Source organism: Silurus aristotelis, assembly GCF_946808225.1.
Source record: "Silurus aristotelis genome assembly, chromosome: 26".
In the NCBI taxonomy this organism is placed as follows: Eukaryota; Metazoa; Chordata; class Actinopteri; order Siluriformes; family Siluridae; genus Silurus; species Silurus aristotelis.
The window spans coordinates 1,027,273-1,048,679 of NC_139599.1; the positions used below are offsets into that span (position 1 = coordinate 1,027,273).

Sequence of the window (21,407 nt, forward strand, 5' to 3'; positions counted from 1 at the left end):
GGCGGGGGACAGTGTAGCTAGACAGCATCGGATGGTGGTCTGTAGGATGGTTTTGGAGGTGAAGAAGAAGAGAAGGAGAGTAAAGACAAAGAAGAATAAGATGGTGGAAACTGAAGGAGGAAGAGTGTAGTGTGAGGTTCAGGAAAGAGGTCAGACAGGAGCTCGGTGGTGGTACTTGGTGTGTGAGGAGGTTTATGGATGTGGTGATGGAAGACATTCAGGTAGTTGGTTTGAAAGAGGCAGATGTAAAGGACAGTAGTACGGAGACGGATAATCGGCTGTGGCGCCCCCTAATGGGAGCAGCCGAAAGAAGATGATCCGAAGTGCAATTTTGGGAAACATAACCAATCTGGCAACAGAGTCGAGTCGCGGCGCTACAAGAAGTAACGTCAGCGGACCAATCAGGGAGCAGCTCAGTCACAGGCGCTGAACTTATTTTGGTTCCCTACACATACGAATGAATCGCTTCCCCCTGCACCCTTTATAGTACACTTTATATCTAGTGAACATCTATTTGGGATGGAACCCGAATGCGTTACTTTCAGTTTACAAATTATTTATAATAATTTATTACAATGGATTTAAATAGATAAATTACCAGTTTTAGGGCTGTAAAATAAATAAATAAAATCAGTAGCGATTTAATGAATAAATATAAAAAAAATAAATAAATAAAAAATCTGCTAAAATTTTTTTATAATAACCGAGAAAAATAAAAACATTTGTAAAAAAAACCCCTAAATATATAAATACAATATTAAATGTACTTAATTTCAATAAATAAAAACTGAAATGAGTGAACTAAGAGAAAAAATATACATGTCCAATTAATAATTTTACATATTTATATCAAATATAACACCTTCCTGAATGTTTTAAAAAATAAGGGCCGAGTTTGATTTAATTTCAAGGAATATCCAGTAAAAACACAGCATCTAAAAAAACCCCAAATATTTCAAAAGTGAATTTTTTTTATACATTACTAGAAAAAAAAAAAATCATTATACATTCTTTATTCCTCAAAGTCTCGCATGGACTTCCCTTTATAATCCTTATTATTTTAAAGCGGCGATATGCAACTGTATAAAGTGACAAACAGGAAAAGCTTCACGGGAACAAAGTCTTTGGAAAAAGCGTTTTGCTTTATTTTATTTTTTTCCCTTCTCAACGAGATCATTATACAAGAGGAAAAAAAAAAAAAAAAAAAAAAAGGAGAGCAATAATGATTCACATCTCTGAAAGCAGAGGATCAACAACACTAAAGGATCAGGAGGCCACTGGAAAGGAGGAGCCGAGCGACCCCGTGTACAATACAACTTAAATACATAAAAGGAAAAGAAAATGCTGTAAAAAGGAAAGACGTGATCCTGTACAGTTACACGAGGCGAATTAAACGCACCTCAGATTTACTTCTCAAACAGGAAAAGGAGAGAAACAGGAGAGAGAAAAAAAAAAAAGAACCGTCCTGTTTGTGAAATAGGAAGTCTTTTCAGCGTTCCTCACACGTTCCTCAGCAGGCAGGAGGCGCCTCCCGTCGTTTCGTTTTATTTACACCAGCAAAGTTTTTGTAGGGTTTTTTTTTGTTTGTTTGTTTTGTGACAGCCAAAAGCACCTTCCTGCACAGAACATGGTTGTGAAATTCGATGCTCAGCCAATATCGATACCGTGTGTTTCTCCTCCTGCAAATCTTCAAAACAAAACAGTACGGGTGATAAAAACAGAGCGGTGTTCCTCGTGAAGTCCGTAAAATCCCCCAGGAAAAATAAAGGCATTAAACACTGACACCTTCTAACATTTATCGTGTATTAGAACTGGGACGTACGTGGTGATATCAATATCGTGATACATTTATAGATTTATCAGTAACAGATCTGGTAATAAAACTTAACATAAAAATGGAACCTTTGATAATCATTTAATAAACCGATTTTCCCGACTCGGTTCATTTTTTGTATTATAACTCGACCCTCTTTAGCCGTCAAAAAGTGGCCAGATGTGGTTGCAGTTCACCAAATGGGCAGCCAGAGGGCGCTAAACGCGAGTCCTGTACACACCACGAACATGGGCGTTTTAAAATAGAAGGAAACTTGTTTTCTGATGAAGCCCCTCTGTGAGATCGCTCAATCCTCACACTGATACAGGAACAGATATTAGAAACACAAAAAAAACCAAACAAAACCCCCCCAATGTAATGCTAAAGTGCCCTACGTTCACACACACACCTTAGTGTTCCACACAGCTCCAAAAACATCATGAAGTTCTGCATCTCAGACACACACACACTTATTTCAGGATATCATTTTTCCTAATTAAATTCCGAGCGAAAGGAGGGGAAAAAGAAAAAAAGAAAAGAAAGATCTTACAAAGGAAAAAAGAATTAAAAATATGTTCTGGTATTTAAAACAAAAATCCTCAAATTATGGGGTTGGACAGAATTTTTGTTTTATTTGAGTAAAATGCGCCCTTTCATAACAGAGCAAAAAAAAAAAAGGTGCTGCTTATGATAATGTATTTATAAAAAAAAAAGAAAAAAAAAATTAAAATTTCATGGTTTCCAGTAAAAAAAAATGACACGCTGCACATGTTCATCAATTTCCCCGATGGCGTCGATCGATAACTACGACACGACCTCGACGACAGGGGAGCGATTTAGATGGAGGAGGGTGGGGGGTGGGGGGATGAAAGAACTCATGAGGCTTTTTATCCTTTCTTTTGTTTCTTCTTGAAATGGAAAATAAATAACGAGGATCTTGAAGAGAGTCTGCTTAGAAGAGTCCCAAGCTATCATGTCTATGTATTTCCTTTTTTTTTTATATATGTATATAATATAGTATACATTTTATATATAGATATTTATAGATATATCTCTCTATACGGTGCTTTAGGAGGAAAAGTGTCCCGCTCTGGTGCTTCTGTGGTTCAGTCTGTGGTCCAGTGAAGTATGAAGGACGAATGACAACCAAACTAATAAGGGAGAAGGGGGGGGAGAGAGAGAGAGAGAGAGAGAGAGAGAGAGAGAGAGAGAGAGAGAGAGAGAGAGAGAGAGAGAGAGAGAGAGAGAGAGAGAGAAAGAGTCCATGGTTCGAGCTCACGGCATCTGTATGATGAAGTGAAGGTTGTGTGAGCTCCATGATCAGGCCTTGCTCTCCTCCACTTTGATGCTCTGAGGTTTAATAGCGCCGGGGCGGTTCGGTTCCCCAGGTCTGGTGGCAGCCTCCTGCAGTTTGCCAGTAATCACGGATGAGGACACCTTCATATCGGATACAAGCTGCCGAGCCTCACGAATGACCTTCACCTGAACGGGAACAGACATAAGGGAGCGTCAGTGCCGTGAAAACGAATAAGTGAATAAATTGAAATATAATAAAGTGAATGAACTGAAATTACCTATATTGTTTTTACAGTGGGTGGCTCACCTTCGTGCCCTCCTCTGCACCCTTGTTAGGGGGCTCTGGGTTGGAAGGTGGGGTAGAGTGGGAAGGATCACGGCCCGGGCTTGAGTAAGGGGTAGAGCGCATAATTACAGTCTTGTTTACCTGCATTACAGGTCTCTGGATGGGGTTTGGAAAAGGCCCGCTGGTGGGGGTGCGCATGTGCATCACCATGTTGCCCTGTGGAGGAGCACGAGTACATAAAAATTATATACATGTATAAAATAAAAAAAAAAAGAGTCAGAAATGAGGAATGGTTTAAGTGCACAGGTGTGTATTGTAAATTAGTTTTAACACCTGTTGAGTGTAATGTCCAGGGAGCGGGGGAGCACCGGGACCAGACGGCTTCCCACTGGGGCTTGCAGAACCTGGTCTGAATGGATCATGAGGCATTAAACCTAAAAATCTATTTATTTATTTTTTTAAAAATAAAGACACATTTAACATCTGAAATCAACATGATTTAAAATTCCACTTAAAACATGCACAGCGTTAAAATCTGACGTTTGCTATTATATTATCAAATAATTGCAGGAAGGTTGTAGCTACTGACGCTCATAGAAATTAACACCAAATCACGCATTTATTTAAACTGCGATTCTTAAACGGTTCATCACTTATAAATCAAATTTTCTTATTACTCTAAACCTTCAAACTGACAGAACTACAGATTGTATTTGTGCAATTCACCAAGAAAACTACAGAACAGAACTAAAGTCCATTAACAGAAACACCTTTTGGTCACTCAAAACAAATCTCATACTTCTTCATAATGCATCAATAAACTTACCTGTATGAGCCGCCAGGTATCCCAGGTGAGTGGCTGGCTTTATCAGGGAACTGAAAGCCTTTCATCTCCAGCTGAGAAGGCTAAAAACCCGAAATGTTTAACGATAAATAAATGAGGAAAAATAAACACACACACACACACACACACACAGACAGACACACACAGACAGACACACACAGACACAGCTTAAAGAATTACAAAAATAAATAATGCTGAAACACGAGTCACCTCTCGGCTGGCGGTGATGACCGGCTGGGACGCAGAGGATATGATACGGCGTGGGGCGCCGACAGGGAGGTTTTGCCCCTGCTGGAGCTGGATAGACTGTGGAAGGATCAGGTGCTGTTGGGCTGAACCGTAACGCAGCTGAGAGCCAGGTAGAGGCATCGTCACCTAAATACACACAATATCGGAATTAAAAAAACCTGGACATGGAGGGAAAAAAAATAATAATAAGATCCTCCTTGGTCTCCTGAACTAAACTAAAAGCTCTACCTGGATGAGCTGCGAGTCCATGAGCTGAGACGTGCCCATTCCTACCGCCTGGTTGTTGTCATAAACCAGCGCCTGGCTGCCGTTAATGGTCTGGAAGTGCGAGCCGGACTGCGGTTTCACCATGTCTGAGGGCTGCATGCCGGGAAACGCAGAATACGGCCCTTTGAGAGGGGCTGCTCCAGAAAGCACCATGGCGCTTGGGTGGGACAGACTGGGTTGCATGTACACCTGTGACCTGCAAGTAAAACAGAAAAGACAAAAATAAATAAATAATAAAGTGACCAGATATTTGCATTACACAAGGATGAGTGATTTCTGGAATGTGCAGGATGGAGATGTTTATTAAAACACCCCTCGCTTCAATTCTATTATGCTTTTTAATGTACCTGAATGTAGGGATGGAGTTAAACATCTCCTGGGACTGAGAGACGGGCAGACCGCCTCGAAGTCCTAGCTGAGCCTGAGCCTGCAGGGACGTGTGAAGGGAGATGGGGATCTGCTGAGCCGCTGCAGCCTGATAAAACACGTGAGAGATAAATTAACTCCTGATGTGCGAGACAATGATTTCTGTATTACAGACGACTGATTGGTTTCTTACCTGCTGGTAAGTTTGTTGCTGAGTCATCGTAGGTGGCACCAGACGGGGCTGACTTGGAAACACGTGGCCGTCCAGGTACAGAGAGGCGATGTGATTACCTGCAGAGGTGAAGTGATGACACATTATTATATGACGCAGCGTGTATTATTATTATTATTAAAAATATAAAAAATGTCGGAACAACGTGGGCACCTGAATAAATCTGACCTTGCATGGAGACGGATGGAGCGACAGAAGCCACAGGCATGGGGGGCATGGAGACGCCTCCGAAGGAGCTGTAGCTGACCGCACTGGAGGAGCTGCAGGGGGGCTGTGTGACGGACCCGGGGCCACCCGGAGAACCCTGCTCGGGAAGGGACTGCGAGTTCTCCCAGGCTTTACGTGCAGACTCCATCTACACAAACGACATGGTGGTGGTGGTGATCATCTCAGTCAATAGCAGTGAACAAAACAACAGACTGTAAAGAACTAAAACTAAAGCGCTGATGAGGGAATCATCCTGGATTGTTAGCTCAATGTGTTTGCTTTAAAGTGAAATAAACACACGGGTACCTTGAGTGTGAGGTCAGTGGTGGGGAAGGAAATGGGATTGAGGTTGATGCCAGGCTGCAGGTGATCTCTGCGCAGCATAGGAATGCCCTGAGCAAGGCCCGCCTGAAACACACACACAAAATTAGAGTAAATAATTACCATTAATTCATCAATATACACAAACAGTAAGTATTACAACCACAATGCAGGGTTCCTACACATTTCCATACTTTAACAAACTGCGTAGGAACTCTGACCATGGGAACAGGTAACTACAACACTGTCAGAGCAACACCAACAGAATCTGCCTGCAACTCAGAACACTGGAACTGAAACCATGGTAAATATGACGACACTGTAACTGACGAGATGGCAAAAAAAAAACTAACGTAAGAAATCCTGAAACCCACGTTGCTGGCAAGAGCGTCCTGCAGCTTGGTGACCGGGTTGGACACGGCCACCGGTGCCGATCCTGGAGGAAGGCTAAAGTCTGAGTCTTTGGCGCTGACTCCAAACTCGATGGGTGGGACGGGGAGGACGTTTTCAACGTGAATGTCCACTCCATTAACGGGTTTGATTGGGCCCTCCAGACGCTCCACTCCCTCGGAACCCTTGCGGTTCTTCAGCGAGCGCTCGTTGCCGATGGGTCCGGGTTTGTGCTCTTTGCTCTGCTCGTGCCCTGCGTCCGAATCCTGCACGAGACGGAATTAAAGTAACGAATAAACGAGAATCAGTGAGTATTAGAGGTTTTTATTTAATTTTAACTGATGGAAGGAAAAATAATATTTAAACACAACCTCTGAATTTGGTTCGCTCCCAGTGTACGACACCTGCTTCGTCCAGGAGTCTCCACCAGAGGACTGAACTGTAAGAGCTTCAACGTGGAGAAAAAGAGACGAAAAAAAAAACGACAATGAAACTGTATAAAAACTGCAAGTTGCTAAAAAATATTCCTACACTAAACTGAAGTGTGTGTGTGTGTGTGTAGTATTACCTGTGCTGTTGGTCTCCCAGATTTCAGTGCCGAGGTTATTAGTCGAGAGCGTATCCTCGGGCTGTTCCATCGAAATCCCACCCTGCTTTTTCGCGAAACGAGGAGGCATTTTTGAAGCGATTGTCCTGTTCTTTACGGTTACCTGTTCACAAGGCGAAACCAAACTATTGGGTTTAGTTTTCAACAATAAAATATTTATGCACAAAAGCTGACGCCGTAATCTATTAGCAAATCAAAATTTCCTGAAACTCACCGTGGCTCCTTGCTCCTTTCTCCTGTCCTCCTGTGGACGCCGCTGTTTTTTAGCGAGGGCGTCTTGGAATCCATCGGGGCTCGGAATGGAGACTCCTGAATCGCTTTCAACTGTGCAACAGAGTTCGGAGTTTAAACGCTATAAAAATAATTAAACTGTTACTATTAATGCATAAAAAAAATCTAAATAAAGTAGTTGCGCTTACTCGGGTAGCTGTTGAGATCATACTGTGAAAGAGGCTCGGACATGTCTGCCTTCATGCTTCTTGGATTTAGATCTTTATCCAGCTTCTTCCCTGAAGATTCACTATTGCCGGTGGAAAGGCCGTCTTCTGTCTGCTCCACACCATACACCGGCCCTGCGTCGTCAGGGCTCCTGGATAAATCAAACCCAGAAATAGTAATCCTTCTATCATGTTTCATGAAAAATAATAATAAAAAAAAACAACACACAATGTTGGATCATCTGAACTTACCGTCTGCAGCTGTTAGTCACTCCGTTCTGCCACCTGTCATTACGGTTAGATGAACCACCAGTGGACGGGGCATCTGAAGAGCGAGGGATCTTTGAGCTTTCCAGAATGTCACTCTTACGATTCTGTCGGTCCACCAGAGGGCGCTGGCTGGAGAAGCTTCTCTTGGAGAGCTCTCGCTTCTCGGAGCCCAGTTCTCCGTGGCCAAGTTCTACGTGCGCTTCGCCGCGCTTTACTCTCCAATCGTTTAGGTCGCTGTTTTCCGATCCGGTTTCCCAGTCCTCGCCCTGAGGTACAAATTCCTGCTGCCTGCTTGCAGAATACTGACCAGGCCAATGGTCTTCTCCGGTTTTGGCTCGACCCGGCCAAGGATTATTGAAATCCCCGTTGACGTACTCGTCGCTGTTCCATTGCCCCCCGGTTTCTCGTTCTTGGCGCAGACGTCTAAAGCGTGGCGGTTTGTCTTGACGAGGAGGGCGTCGCCTCCTCAGTGGCCGGTTGTCCGGATTGTCATTGTCCAAATGGTAGTCGCCTTCGCGGTCATCAACTCCATTCTCGGCGAAGGACGGAACGAATTTCGAAGGGTATTTTGGAGAGTCGCCTTCGGCGGATTTTCTCGAGAAAGAGTCACTTGTGAAGTTGTAGCCGTTCTCCTGCACGGATCCACTCCCGAACTGGCTCCCTCTTCCCCTCCAAGTGGTAAAATCCTTCGATCCAAACCCGCGGTTGTACCCGGTGTTCAGGCGAGGAGGAAGGGAACGACCAAAACTTCTCAGTTTGGGTTTATCCCTTGCTTCTGCACCGATGTTTTGTTCGTTATTGTAGACCTTATTGGACCTCCAGGAATCCCTATCTGCTCTTTTAGCGTCTCCGGAAGCGGAATAAGCCGCGTCTCCTCCCTCACCGTTTTTCTGGCGGCGCCGTTTGGGGAGCTCTTCGTATTCCGAGGCTTCGCTCAGAGTCTCGCTCATGTTACGCCTTCGAGGTTTGCCTCTTTGCAAGTCCTCGGGTTTGACGAAATCCCGGGCCCCTCGTCCTCGCCCTGATCGTTGGAGATTTCCGGTGTTATACGATCCTCTTGTGTTGTCAATACGCCCTCCTCGGCTCCCGCCACGTGAGTTGAACTCTCTGAATCCTCTTCCGCGGCCTCGCCCGGCTCCTCGGGTTCCAGCAAACGCCTGCTCTTCATCGATAAAGATCCAGTTGTTGCGGCGAGGCGCTGGAGGCTCTCTGCTTTCAGAGTTCTCTCTCATCTGGGAGGAGTTACTCCCATCCCAGTCATTCTCTTTATTAGGTTCTTCACTGGGGTTGTTCAAGTTCTGCTCCACTTTAGGTCGTGGAGGTTGTTTCTCCTCCTGAGAGGTCACAAGTGGAGTCGAGTGCTTGTTGATCGAAGGTCGGTTGTCCTTTTTCAGGTCATAAACATTGGTAAGGACTTCCTTCTCAAGTCTGTACGGAACGGTCTTCTCTTCCGGCTCAACTTTGGGCTTCTCGTTCTCCTTGTCCTCCACTTTCAAAGCTTTGAGCACAGGTTTCTTGATTTGACCCGTCCTCCTGAAGTTTCTTCCGCTCGGGTCGGACGGTTGGCCGACCCCGGCGTTTACGCCAGAACCTGGATCGGACCACTGCGCCGCATCTTTCTCTTTCTTTACGGCGTCATCTTTTCTCCAGAAACCGGAGTCGAAACTCTTCTCCTTGCCCTCGCACACTTCGTCACGGGAATCCAGACCGTGCCGGTTCGAGGAAACCTCCTTCTGGTAGTCAGGTTTTAAAAACTCGTGTCCTGGTGGTTGAGACGCTTCTTCGTCTCGCTGTGAACCGAGGGGAACGCTGGAGCCCCGATTCGGCCGGTAGTTCTGATGGGGGAGATCTTCTGGAGGACTTTCGACACGTTCTATCACTCTCTCCTCATACGAGTCCTGCTGAGAGCATGACCGATCGCTCCTGCAAAATACATACATTTTTTAAAGACTCAAAATCGAGTTTCTAACTGTTTTATGAGTAACAGAAGAATAAAACATCTCGCCTACCTGTCGTCTGCATGACTCCTCTCTGTGCTCTCATGCTGTCTCTGGTAAGGTGGGGTGAAACTGCGTGCAGGTGGGTAGCCATCTTGGCTCCAAACAGAGTAAGTGTCCGCAGAGAGCGCTCTTCTTTCCTGGTGCATGCTGGGATGGCAGCCCTCATCCGAGGCAGATCCAGGGCTGTTGAGGCGATCCTGCTGCGGCTTTATGACACCTGTTAAAGAAGCGTGCTAATTAATTACAACCTAAAATTTTATATAATTTAATTAAATGAAATATGTTTGGATTGATCATCATACCAGAGGAGTGGACGTTAGAGTAATAATCGACTGTTGAGCGTCCCTGTGTAACACGTGGGTCCATGTACGGGGGCATCATCATCCAACGGGGGTCAAAACCGAGCACGTGAGGAGTGTAATACCCTCTCTGAGTGGAACCAGACCCAGACTGCTGCCACTGCTGCATTTTATACACCTGATCCTAAAAATATAAACATTATACATCTCAAAAGTCTGAACTAAAAACTCCTTAAACCGAACCCACGCTTGGTATGGGGGAGGGGTTGTCAAAACCACACAAACTTTTTTTTGACGACAAACTACAAGAGCACTTCAATTCGAGACGTGTGATCACCCTTTTGAAGGGCTAAGAAATCGCATCCTGAAGAATTACAGGTTTACAACTTTAAAGCTTGTCGTGCCTGAGAGATTTGAGCTGCTTGTCGCTCACCTGCTGCTGCTGCTGCTGCTTTTGGAAACGGGGTGGAACGGCCTTCTGGTGGCGCTGAGCATAGTCCGGACTGCCCTCCTCGCTCCGGTAACTAAAATCATCTCGGTAATCCTGGCAGTGAGACGCGTCAGATTTCTGCTCTAAAACTTCTGAGAGAGGAAAGAGAACAAAGTTGAAAAATAATTCCTTGCTACAAATAGCATCGGGGAAAAACGAGCACAATCGCTGAGAAAATGTAACAGGAAAACTGGCTTCCTGTCCAGGATGCTTGTTTGTGTCGGTCATTTAATAAACACTCTACAGACCACCGTAGATCCTGAAGACTGGGGGTGACCAAGGTCCATACCGATAGTTTTTCCAGGTTGAGTCAGTTGCTGGAGCACGAGAGTGACCTCTAGAGGCAAATCGCTGACGCCACGTGTTTGTTTTTAACATGCGAGACTGCACGCTGTTATTATTTATATAATTATGTTTATTAATACATTTCCTTTAGCACAAGAATAACAAATAAATAAATAAAAAAAACAGTTCTGAATCATGAAAATGTGCTTAAGTTCAGTACTGTTTTAAATGGAGTGTTTTTTAAACAAGCATCCATTTTTGAGAACTAACTATTAATTGGTTATCGACAAGTACAATCCAAAAATATTTTTAAAATAAAAATAAAACATTTGAACCAGTCTATCATTTGTACCGTTATTTCCATGCTGCCAAGGTTCCTGGTGGGGTTTGCCGGTTTCTCTCCCAGGTGACAATAAAAGCTCCTTATTTTCCGCTCCGTGTGCGTCCCCGGAATGCGCTGGTCTCTCGATCTTGCCGAATTTCTCGTCCAGTTTCTTGAGTTTCTCGGCACAGGCGGCCAGCCTCTCCTCTCGGGCTCGCCTCTCCTCCTCCTCACGCCTCCGACGTGCCCTCTCCACGGCCTCAGAGACGTCCGGCGAGACAAATTTCCCTCGAGGAGGTGGTGGAGGAAGAGCACAACGCTGAGTCTCGTCCTGTTCCTCCACCGACTCGCTGGTGCCGCTGCTCCTCTGTTGTGGCTGGCGAGAGAATTTTTTTTTTTAATAATATCCTGGGTAAGAACGATTCATGATGATTCTCACTCGTATTACCTGCGATTCTGTAGAGCCGTAACGACTGTTACTTTTTCTGGGAGGCAGAAGATCATGCTGGTGATGGTACGCGTCTTCCTGACCGTCCGAGCTCATGGATGATTGGCGGTGGCGACAAGACTCCCACTCTCCCCTACAAACGACACGCCTGTAAATTAATAACGTGATCACGTTAGACTTTTTTAGAACGTATATAAAAGGAACGCAAAATAAACTACCAGATCTTTTTCTTCTCAATGCAGGAGTGATCCTCTTCGTCGTCACTGAATTTGAGCTTCTCGCTGTAATCCACCTCCTCATGAAGACCTGGAAAGGTGATCACATTTAACAGGGTTTCCCCACACACTCAAACACCAGATTTAAGCACTTTAAAAGCACCGTTTATTTTATATCAAGCATCGATTCAATTTACACACCAGCATATATATATATATATATATAAATAAAAACATACATTTCACTTAACATAAAAGATTGCTGCAAAGGATTGAATTCAGCGAGTTCATACTGGTAATATTCAAATGACAAGCGCAAAACGCTGCTTGAGAAAAAAAAAAAAAAGCCACTGATTGTGTTATTTGTGTTGTGTGTTATCGTTTGAAAATGGATTTTAAAATTTATTTTATATAATTACCTGCCCATCCATCCTCGCAGTCGTTGTCCAGGTCGTCCAGGTCTTTTAGATCATCTGGGTTAATGATTGTAGGCCGGGAAGGGCGGTCTCCGGGACGGCGAATCGGCCGTGTGGAGGGACGCGACTGGACGCGGGCGAAACGGTTCTCTCTCCGTGCGTCTCCACTATAAAATGTAGAAAGTGTTTTTTTTAATAACATTTATAGCATTTGCCAGACGCCCTTTAATGACATTTTTCGTCTCATTTAAACAACTGAGCAGCTACAGGGTTTAAAAGGTCTCGCTTAGGGCATCTTGGTGTGGCTGGGATTTTAACTCATGACCTTCGGATCCAAAGTCCAATGCCTTATTAACCACTAATCCACCACCTCGCCTTAAAACGAATCAGGTGCAGAGTTAAAAACCGGAGCTCGGTATAATATTTACAAATTCAAATTTTACAAACGCATTTTCAATGTACTCACTTGACGGGTTCTGGAGGAGGGTAGGGGGGTCTAAATGTTGGTCGAGAATCAAACCGCATGGGGGCGACAACGGCAGCAGATCCATGTTCGGAAGAACCTGGACAATCACGAGTCTCCTTGGGACACATCTGATGGGAGGATCAGCATATAATTGTACAACTTTCAAATCTAAAAAGGTAAATAAATCTTCTATAGTTATAAAAAAAATGGCGTCGTACAAATGCAGGCAGCATGTCATGGTAGGTGGTGGTGGAGGAGTGATGGAGCTGGTACTGCAGACCCGGTGTGGGACGGCGTGTGGGCGGAGCCGGTCTGAGAGAAGGATCCTTCGGGTCGGGAGACGTCGCGGTGGGGGCGACGGCGGCGTTGGCAGCGGAGGAAGAAGACGTAGTGGAAGATGAGGAAGGAGGAATTGGAAGAGGAGTTGTCGCCTCAGGAGAGGCACTGGTTTTGCCCTCTGTATCGGAGGAAAGGGCCGAGGACAGAGATGGGGGCTGCAAATACCTCCCTCCACCCTCCCTCCAACTTGTCACATCTGAACACACACACACACACACACACACACACACACACACACACACACACACACACACACAAAAATGAGTATGTGAAATGCAACATAGATTTACAGGCCACGTATCTTTAAACGTTTATATAAACACTCTTTTTGTATGCAGCCTCGGGTTTTTAATAAAACGACGTATTTGATTTTTCAAGGACTCTGAGGCTTTCAGTGCTCAGTGTTGGACCTTGAATTCACTTCTATTGGCACACGCGGCCGATAAAAGGCGACAAGGCTCTGATTTCTTTGCGCACGTGTAGCGTAGGTCATCACACGTGGGAAGTTGATGACCTTTGGGTTTGCGTGCACCGGGTTCGGCGTGAACGAGAGGAAGCTCTAAGACTCACTCTGTGGGCGGAGGCTTGGTCCGGGCCCATACGACGGATCGAAGGCGCTTTTTTCCTTGCCAGCCTTGTCCTGTTCTCCTGCTGCTTTCAGCGTCGGAAATTCCTCGTGAGAGAAGGGCTGCAGTCGGTTTGAGGCCCTTAAACCTGAGGTGAGACAAAGGCAGTAATCGAAGAGCTTGATGCACGTTTGAGTCACAAATCCACACAAATAATAAGATTTTATTGGCTCACAACACAAGATAAAAAACAACCAGGTCCTGGTTTCTTTATGTTTAGCGCAGGTATCGAGTTTTTCACCTTTGGGTTTGTGTGCAGTGATGTAGGTATCTTACAGGTTTTAAAAAAATAAATGAATAAAGGAAAAGTGGGCATTACCATCTTGATCTTGACTGAGTGCCTTTCCATTTAGTTGTGCCCATTGCTTTGGTCCACCGGTGCTTGTGCTCTATAAAGGAAGGGAGGAGAGTGAAGGTTAATACATCTGTACATCATCTCTACATAAACTCTGTGCCATAAAAGAGGTGCATGTTCTTTCACGTGTTTCTCTCAATTTCATAACGGCTCTAACGTACGTCGCTGAAAAAAGATTTCTCGGATAACTCGTGTAATTCGACTACAAAAACAAACAAAAAATAAAATAAAAAGCATCGAGGCACATTATTTGCATCGCGTTTCCCCACGGACTGTTATTACCGGTGCACCACCCACTAAAGTTGGTAGTGCTCTGGACAGGTAGCACAGAAGATGCTGCAGAAAGAAAAACGACAACGAGGGGCGAGGAGAAGATTCAGGCCAAAGAAAAAGTTTCCAAAGTTTGGGATCGTTTCAAATTACAACATTCAGAAAACACTGTACAGCATTTTTACAGTAATTTGAATAGATTTTTATATTTTTATTTACGTATTTAAATTACGTATTCAACTGATTATTCCACCTAAATAAGCAAATAAAAAAAAAAAAAACCTTGTACATCAACAACAGTTTAAACAACAGAACCAGTATGAGAAAAAAAAAGGAACCGTATTGTAAACTGGTTTATTTTTTACCTCCTGGCTGGTTGCCGCTGTTGGCTTCTGTAGATTGGAGACGGATTTCTGCAAAGGCAGCGGCTGCTGCAACTCCGGCGGCTGTGCTGTCGACACAACGGAACTGAAACACACACAAAGCGGCAAAAGATGATCGTCCTCGTCGAAGCGCCGAGTCTTTACACAGTTTATCTTATTTATGATGAAAGCTATATTTTATAGAATGAATTTGTAGGTTAAAGTTTAAAAACAAACGATTTGGTATAAAAAAATTTTGAGACTGGTTTTGTAACATGCCAACAGATGGCAGCACGAGGCTGCCCACACAGTCACAGGGAGCACCGACCTTCATAAGTCAGTGTGCCAAAAGACATCCTCCTGTGAACATCTGGGGCTATGCGACTGGTGCTGTTCTGACCACGTGCACACCCTGTCACAGAGCTGCTCACGCGAGTTTCTCGCCTGAGACGACGTTCTCTCACTTCTGCACACACCCTACTTGCCAGATCTGCCTTCTGCGGACTTGCCCTCTTCCCGAAGATGAAGATCTGGCTCACCGTTTTGACGGAGATCCCGCAGAATCGCAGAAGATGCTCGACACGCTTCGAAAAGAAGACTTTCAAGACACGTTCCAGTAGAACACTGGGAGGCGCTGTGTTGCTGTGCACGGGGACTATTTTGAAGGTAATTGTGTGGAAACGTAAATAAATAAAAGTACTTTCTTGTAAACAGAGCGAGTCTTTCTTGATACCACCTCGTACTTTGGAACCATGAGGAACAAACGCTGTTCCAGCATTATAAGAGCCCTGTGCACAAAGCGAGCTCCATAAAGACATGGTTATTGATATAAAGGTTGGAGATGAAGAACTTGAGATTCCTGCACAAGGCCCTGATCTCTACAAGCCCACTCAACACCCTCTGGGATGAACTGGAGCTTCCTCACCTCCTCTAACATCTAGTGGACAGTTTTCCTAGAAAAGTGGAGACAGCAATCTAAAATGGTATGTCCGAGAACATGAGGAGGTCACAAACATTTGTCGGTGTGGTGGGTCACTTTCAGTAAGACACACAACGATCACGACTCAGCAGTCACACAGTATTACCTTCAGCTCACCTATTTATAATCTCCCACATACACACGGTTTCCTGTTCTCTCACTCTCACACACACGGTTTGGTCCTTCACCTTGGGGGAAACGTTCACTTAATGACGCACCTCTGTTTTCCGACCAAGGCCAAGTTAGAAACACACACACACACACACACACACACACACACACACACACATATATATACATTTGATCACTATAGACCCATCTCTCTATATATCAGACTTGGTCACAAGCTCATTCTATCGCTCTCTCGCTCTATACATCCTCCACAAGTCAAAAAGAAAAAAAAAGAAAGAAATCAACAAGTCGATATCAAGCGCTTTCTTTTCCCTTTACTCTACAAGCTGTTACCTTGGCAACAAGTGAGAAAACAAAAAAACGAAGGAATTGAGATTTGAAAAGAAATGTACAAAGCATGAAAACATTAATATTAGAATAATAAATCTATTTTAAACTCGGCCTGTGAGTTAGTCGTTCATATTATATTAGCTAGTCAGTAGTTTTTCTCTCGTTTTCTCTCTTTTTCTTTGTTCTCTCTCTCTGGTAGACTTCTGGAAAACTCAGACAGGTAGTGAGATATTTAGGGGTGGGGGTCTGCGCTATCTCACTACCTGTCTGAGTTTTTCCAAAAGTCTACCAGAAAGACGAGCGAGAGAGAGAGAAGAGAGATAAAAGAGAACGAGTGAGGGGGGAAAGAGAACAGAGAGAGAAAAAGTGAGAAAAGAGGGGGGGGGGGAAGAAGTAAAGAGAAAAAAAAACAAGAGAAACAGGGAGATAAAGGACAGACACAGAGAGAGAGAGAGAGAGAGAGAGAGAGAGAGAGAGAGAGAGAGAGAGCGCGCACGCCCACCTCTTTTGATCGGGTTGTTCCTGCTTGTTCGCCCATCCTGTTCCGTCTTTGGGCACAATAATCACGTTTGGATCGTTTCCTCTGTTCTCGGACTTCAGGCTCGGCAGGTGAGCGGGCGGGGGCATGCGCCTGGCAGCGGCCACTTTACCAAGACTCTGTAAGCCATGTCGAGCAACAACTACAGAGGAGATCATAGAGGGGGAAATATATCACATGAGCTCGGCTCAGTCAGCAGTTACAGCACAGTCACTATAACAACTGCTACATCACTAATCAATAAAACTAATATTTAAGACTCTAATTGCGATTTTTTTTTCATAGTTTTTACAGTAGAGGAGCAAACACTAAAAAATACAAGATAAAATATAATTAAAATACATGAATTAATAAATATATATATAATTAATATGCACACAAAGTTCAACAACAAAAAAATCAAATAAGGAAAATTTTTGCATTAATTTTTTTAATTCATTTAAAAACAAAAACAATTTAAAAATAATAATAATCCAATGTACCCAAGAGAAGGAAGGATGGATGGACAGACAGATGTTTAACAGATAGAAGATTTAATATATCATTTGTAAAGACTCTCTGCCTCACCTGTGGTTTTCTGAGTTTCTATTGACTTCCCCTTGTACTTGTCAAATAGGTTGAGCGAGGAATACTTGCTTTTCCCATCCTTGGACTTGGTTATTTGCCCCAAACGATCGGACATTGCGATGAAATGTCATCGAGTATGGAAATTTTTCTCTGCGCCTCTTCCTCTGTTCCGTCTGTTTCTGTTGGGACGAACACACAAATTATAAACCCCATTATAACACAACGCTATTAAAATCAGGATTGTGATTGTTCAGAGGGTGACGAATTATCACAGCAGCTCTCCCAGTTGCGTTATGATTTTGTGCGTCCGGGTCACAGAGCGGTTAAAACAGTAAGCTAGCGGAGATGAGCTCCTCACAACTCGCAACAAAATCTGTCTGGAGCGAAATGTATTGATGCGTTTGTAGCTCGCTCTCGAGGTGGCCATTTTGTTTTGAGGTCTTTGCTCACTTTGCCACTAGCACCAAAATCACGACTTCAGACGTCCGGAAAAGAACCTGAACGTGACGCCCCGTGTGTTTTTAGCTTCATTAGACACGGGGATGAGTGTTGTGAGTGAAATCGTGGCAACAGAAAGGTTCCTCTGTGCTCTGTTGGAAAATCAGGACTTGTGAAGTCACCGAATGTTTCCTCTCTCTCTCACACACACACACACATTAACGAACCCCTGGTGTGTCCAGTCTCTGTGCGGTTGTTTAAGCAGGTAAGACCACTGCAATCCCATGAGAATGTCTAATTCCACTCACTCGAGTGAACCGAATCTGGTGGTTTTTGTACAATTTTAACTCAAGATTTATTAAAGGTTATTTGCTTCAAACAAACATCAATTAAATTAATAAATTAAACACACTGTTTAATTTGATTTATTTCTTGCAAGAAGTCGATTTAGAGTCGAATCAGTTCCTCACTAAAAATCTGACCAAATCTCAGAACCGCAGAGTGAGAACACCGAAAAAAAAAGCCGAAATTTCCCAAGACAGCATGAGGGAAAACTCTGGAGAGGAACCATGCTGTGAAGGATCCATCCTCTTCAAAGTGAGACTCATTCAGACTAAATGAGTTACGTGTTTATGCTCTGGTCATTTCCTACTTTTTACTGCAAGGTTATTTACCCACATTGGCCTTGCTGGTGTTTTTTTTTTCTCCTCATCCTCTTCCGAGAGAAAGAACTACACAGCTACACTACAATCTCTCGTCCCGTCGCCGATACACGTCTGCTATGTTCTCATGTTGGAAATAAAAGTTTTCCTCCATGCTAATGTTGTTTTTAGTCTCCCTTGAAATATCACTATCTATCGAATAACTTCTTGAATTGTGTAAATCTGGTCTAATGCATGATTTTTGTTTCATCGGGGAAAAAAAATCTTCAAAAAAAAAAAAAAAAAACGATTCCAAAACACGTCCTGCTGAAAAACAACCGCGATACGAATTTAACTCGTTAGAGATGAGCCATTTATTAAAATCCTACCAGATTATGTTTTATATAAATAAAATTATTTTTTTTATAGTTTTTCGCCGTCTAGTCGTGAAGTTTAGACGCTCAGGTCTCTGTGGGTATCGAGCCTTTTTACGACACCTGATTTTCGATCGCTCGACCTGTTGCCTGTTTTCTGTGCAAGATTCTGGATCTTGATTTTATTAATAAAAAGTTTTTTTCCACTGCTCTTGTATCTGTCCGTGTTCTGCATGACATAACGGGATCATCTGGAAAGTCTGAGAGATTGTTTTCTCTCAGAAAAAGCAGAAGGAGAAAAAACATCAACATTCTATTGCTCCGTCACAGAAACCTCTAGAGTGCAAGGGAACGAATTAACAGGATGTGACGGAGCAAATATAGATTGTGTGACGAATATTCCGTTTGATGAATAACAAAGACGAGTCCAGTCCATTGTACTCTATGCAATTTCTTTTTAGGACTTGTGTCGGATTGGAAGGGGAATGAAGGGAATCGCTCGTCTTTAATTTGTCATTTGAGAATGATGAATTATAGTCGAGGTCGTCATTATAAACGACTGATTATATAAAGAAAATCTGATCTAAAACGTTTTCATGTGCAGAAATGCCGGATCGCTGCTACTCAGAAGGTTTTTTTTTTTTATTATTGTGCATCTGAGATACAAAACAGAAGAACAGACGAGACCCACGTTAATCTTTTCTAGCCAGCTGTGATGAGCTCCACTTGCTGAACTTGGATGTCTAATCAGGATCCGAAACTCCACGTTCAGCTCTGGAACGGATTTAAGATCTAAACCCCTGGTGCAGGAAGAACGAGGAGGAGGAGGGAAATCTAAAGTCCTTTGATCTGATTCGAGATGTCATTGTTTATCAGACCCCCTGCTTACAAATGCGTAGTTTTAAAGGGATTTGGGACACGACCCATTCGAGTAAAACTCAAACCTTTAACTTTTACCCAAAGAGATCTTCAAATGTGTCACATGGATGAAAATAAAACCCTACAAATCATGACTTTACACCTACTGGTTCAGCTGTTTAACTAGATTTCATTTTAATAATAATAAATAAAACATTAAATAAATGAAATTTTTTTTACATGAAATGTTTTCCAATAATAAATATAATAACTTACTAGTTACCCTGTATAACCAGGTTTAAGTAAAATCAATTAAATAATAATAAATAATAATAATAAATAATAATAATAATAAATAATAATATGCATAAATATTAAAGAATATAAACACATTTACAATCCGGATTTTCTCTGCAACGCTTAGAAAAGAAAAAAAAACCCATTCAACACACATTTTAGATAAATACACAAATCTTAATGCCAAAAACAAGAGAGTAAAAATTAAATCATAAGAAGAAACAATTATTATACATTATTTTATTTGTATTTATTTCCTATAAACTTTACACCAGTCCTCAAGGCCAAACTGCAGCGCTAATGCTAACAAGCAAACCCAGAACAAATACTACTCATATAAAAAGAAGTGTACAAACGTTAATAAAAAAAATTTATAAAAAAATATATATGTTTAACAAACAAAAACGATTTTATTGTTTATTTAAACAATCCAAAAGCGTGATTACGTCGGCACGCGCTCAGTTAGCATTGCTAGCATGCTAATCAGCTCGGGTGGAGAAAGACGAAAGAAAAAGACGAAACGGAACTGAGAGATATTCATACACGTTTTTTTTCATTAATGAGCACCAAACCATACACGTGTGTGTGTGTGATCTTAATTATTATAATAATATAAAGATAAAGGGTATAAATGTTGGTGATTCATAGCAAAAATTTGAAACGTAGCTCGCGAGATGTTTAATGCTAGCGCTGAATGTAAACACGGCTAATACTACAGTCCGGGGGGGAGGAGGAGGAGGAGGAGGAGGGCGAATACACCGGACTCATTTCACGTGAAATTCGCTCGTGTTGTTTAGATTTTACGATTTATGAAGTATTTATTTTCAGGAGAAAAATAAATAAATAAATACCGAGCGCGCAAAGGGAATAACGGGTCATGCTAATCGCTTTATGCTAACATTATTTTAATAAGAGTATAAAAATTGAGGCTCGTGGGGAGAAAAATGTTGTAGTCGAAATAAAGACGAGGAAATAATATATAAATAAGATATTGTTTTTATATGTAAAATGTATAAATAAATAAGCGTGAAGATTTGAGTTGAAGATCCAAGATGGCGCCGCTCCGGGAACAAAAGCAACAATAAAGTCCGGAGCTGAAGGAGAAAAGGGTTCATTTTCACACTGAGCTAAAACAGCAAAACTCACCGAATTAACGTGGCGCGGTCAATGAAAGTCACACAGACTGAAAAATCTCCACCTGAGCTGTAAAAATAGAAGGATGGATGAAGATTCGCCGGGAACCAAAAAATCTGAAATCTGGGATTTTTTTTTTCTTTCCCGTTTTTTTTTTTCTTTAATGTTGCCCGTAGCTGCGGCTCGGCCTACTGAAATCTACAGGAAATGACGTAGGCGGTGTGAGGGCGGAATGAGCGCGGCATGAAACAGCGGCATCTGCAGGTCCACTTAGCTCATTACAGCTGTGTCCAAAATAACACACAGGTAGTGCCCGAGTCACGATGGTTCGATTACGATTTATCGATCTTACGATGACGATAATACGAAAGTCCTAAGAGTCCATGCATTGTAATATTTCTCACGCTCTCTAGACGTGACTTAATTTTCTCGTGATCCTGACATAACAAAAGTCGTTTTCTCATGACCATTATGATTACAACTTTTTCCACATACCCGCACCGCAATAGTTATGGTGATTATCCATTAAGCGGCACGAAATAAACAACATTTGTTATTCTCAAGATCAATTTTTGCTCAGCATTTTCATTTCCGTACAACATGTTGAGATGTTTACAGGACATACAAATCTCCCGCCTTGT

The 21,407-nt window shown here is 42.9% G+C and overlaps 1 protein-coding gene across 15 annotated transcripts; it reads right to left on the reverse strand.

Annotated features, from left to right (window-relative positions):
- Positions 1-1,123: 1,123 nt before the first annotated feature.
- On the reverse strand, positions 1,124-20,976 carry prrc2b (proline-rich coiled-coil 2B). 15 transcript variants are annotated; one of them, XM_083531240.1, is made up of 31 exons: positions 20,779-20,972; positions 17,025-17,203; positions 16,422-16,599; positions 14,482-14,584; positions 13,811-13,880; positions 13,436-13,579; positions 12,745-13,061; positions 12,527-12,654; positions 12,064-12,227; positions 11,648-11,735; positions 11,430-11,562; positions 11,012-11,357; positions 10,318-10,466; positions 9,888-10,068; positions 9,595-9,802; positions 7,568-9,508; positions 7,298-7,467; positions 7,093-7,202; positions 6,840-6,981; positions 6,643-6,719; positions 6,256-6,537; positions 5,867-5,968; positions 5,522-5,708; positions 5,315-5,412; positions 5,103-5,230; positions 4,717-4,951; positions 4,450-4,614; positions 4,222-4,301; positions 3,729-3,837; positions 3,417-3,611; positions 1,124-3,295 (listed from the first exon to the last, which is right to left on the reverse strand). In XM_083531240.1, the coding sequence occupies exons 2-31, from the start codon at positions 17,137-17,139 to the stop codon at positions 3,134-3,136; spliced, it is 6,507 nt and encodes a 2,168-aa protein (XP_083387366.1). In that variant the 5' UTR covers positions 17,140-17,203; positions 20,779-20,972; the 3' UTR covers positions 1,124-3,133. The 15 variants fall into 15 exon arrangements, with proteins under 15 accessions (XP_083387366.1, XP_083387369.1, XP_083387364.1 ...); XM_083531243.1 differs by having other exon boundaries at positions 3,729-3,804; positions 5,507-5,708; XM_083531238.1 differs by having other exon boundaries at positions 5,507-5,708.
- Positions 20,977-21,407: the final 431 nt, after the last annotated feature.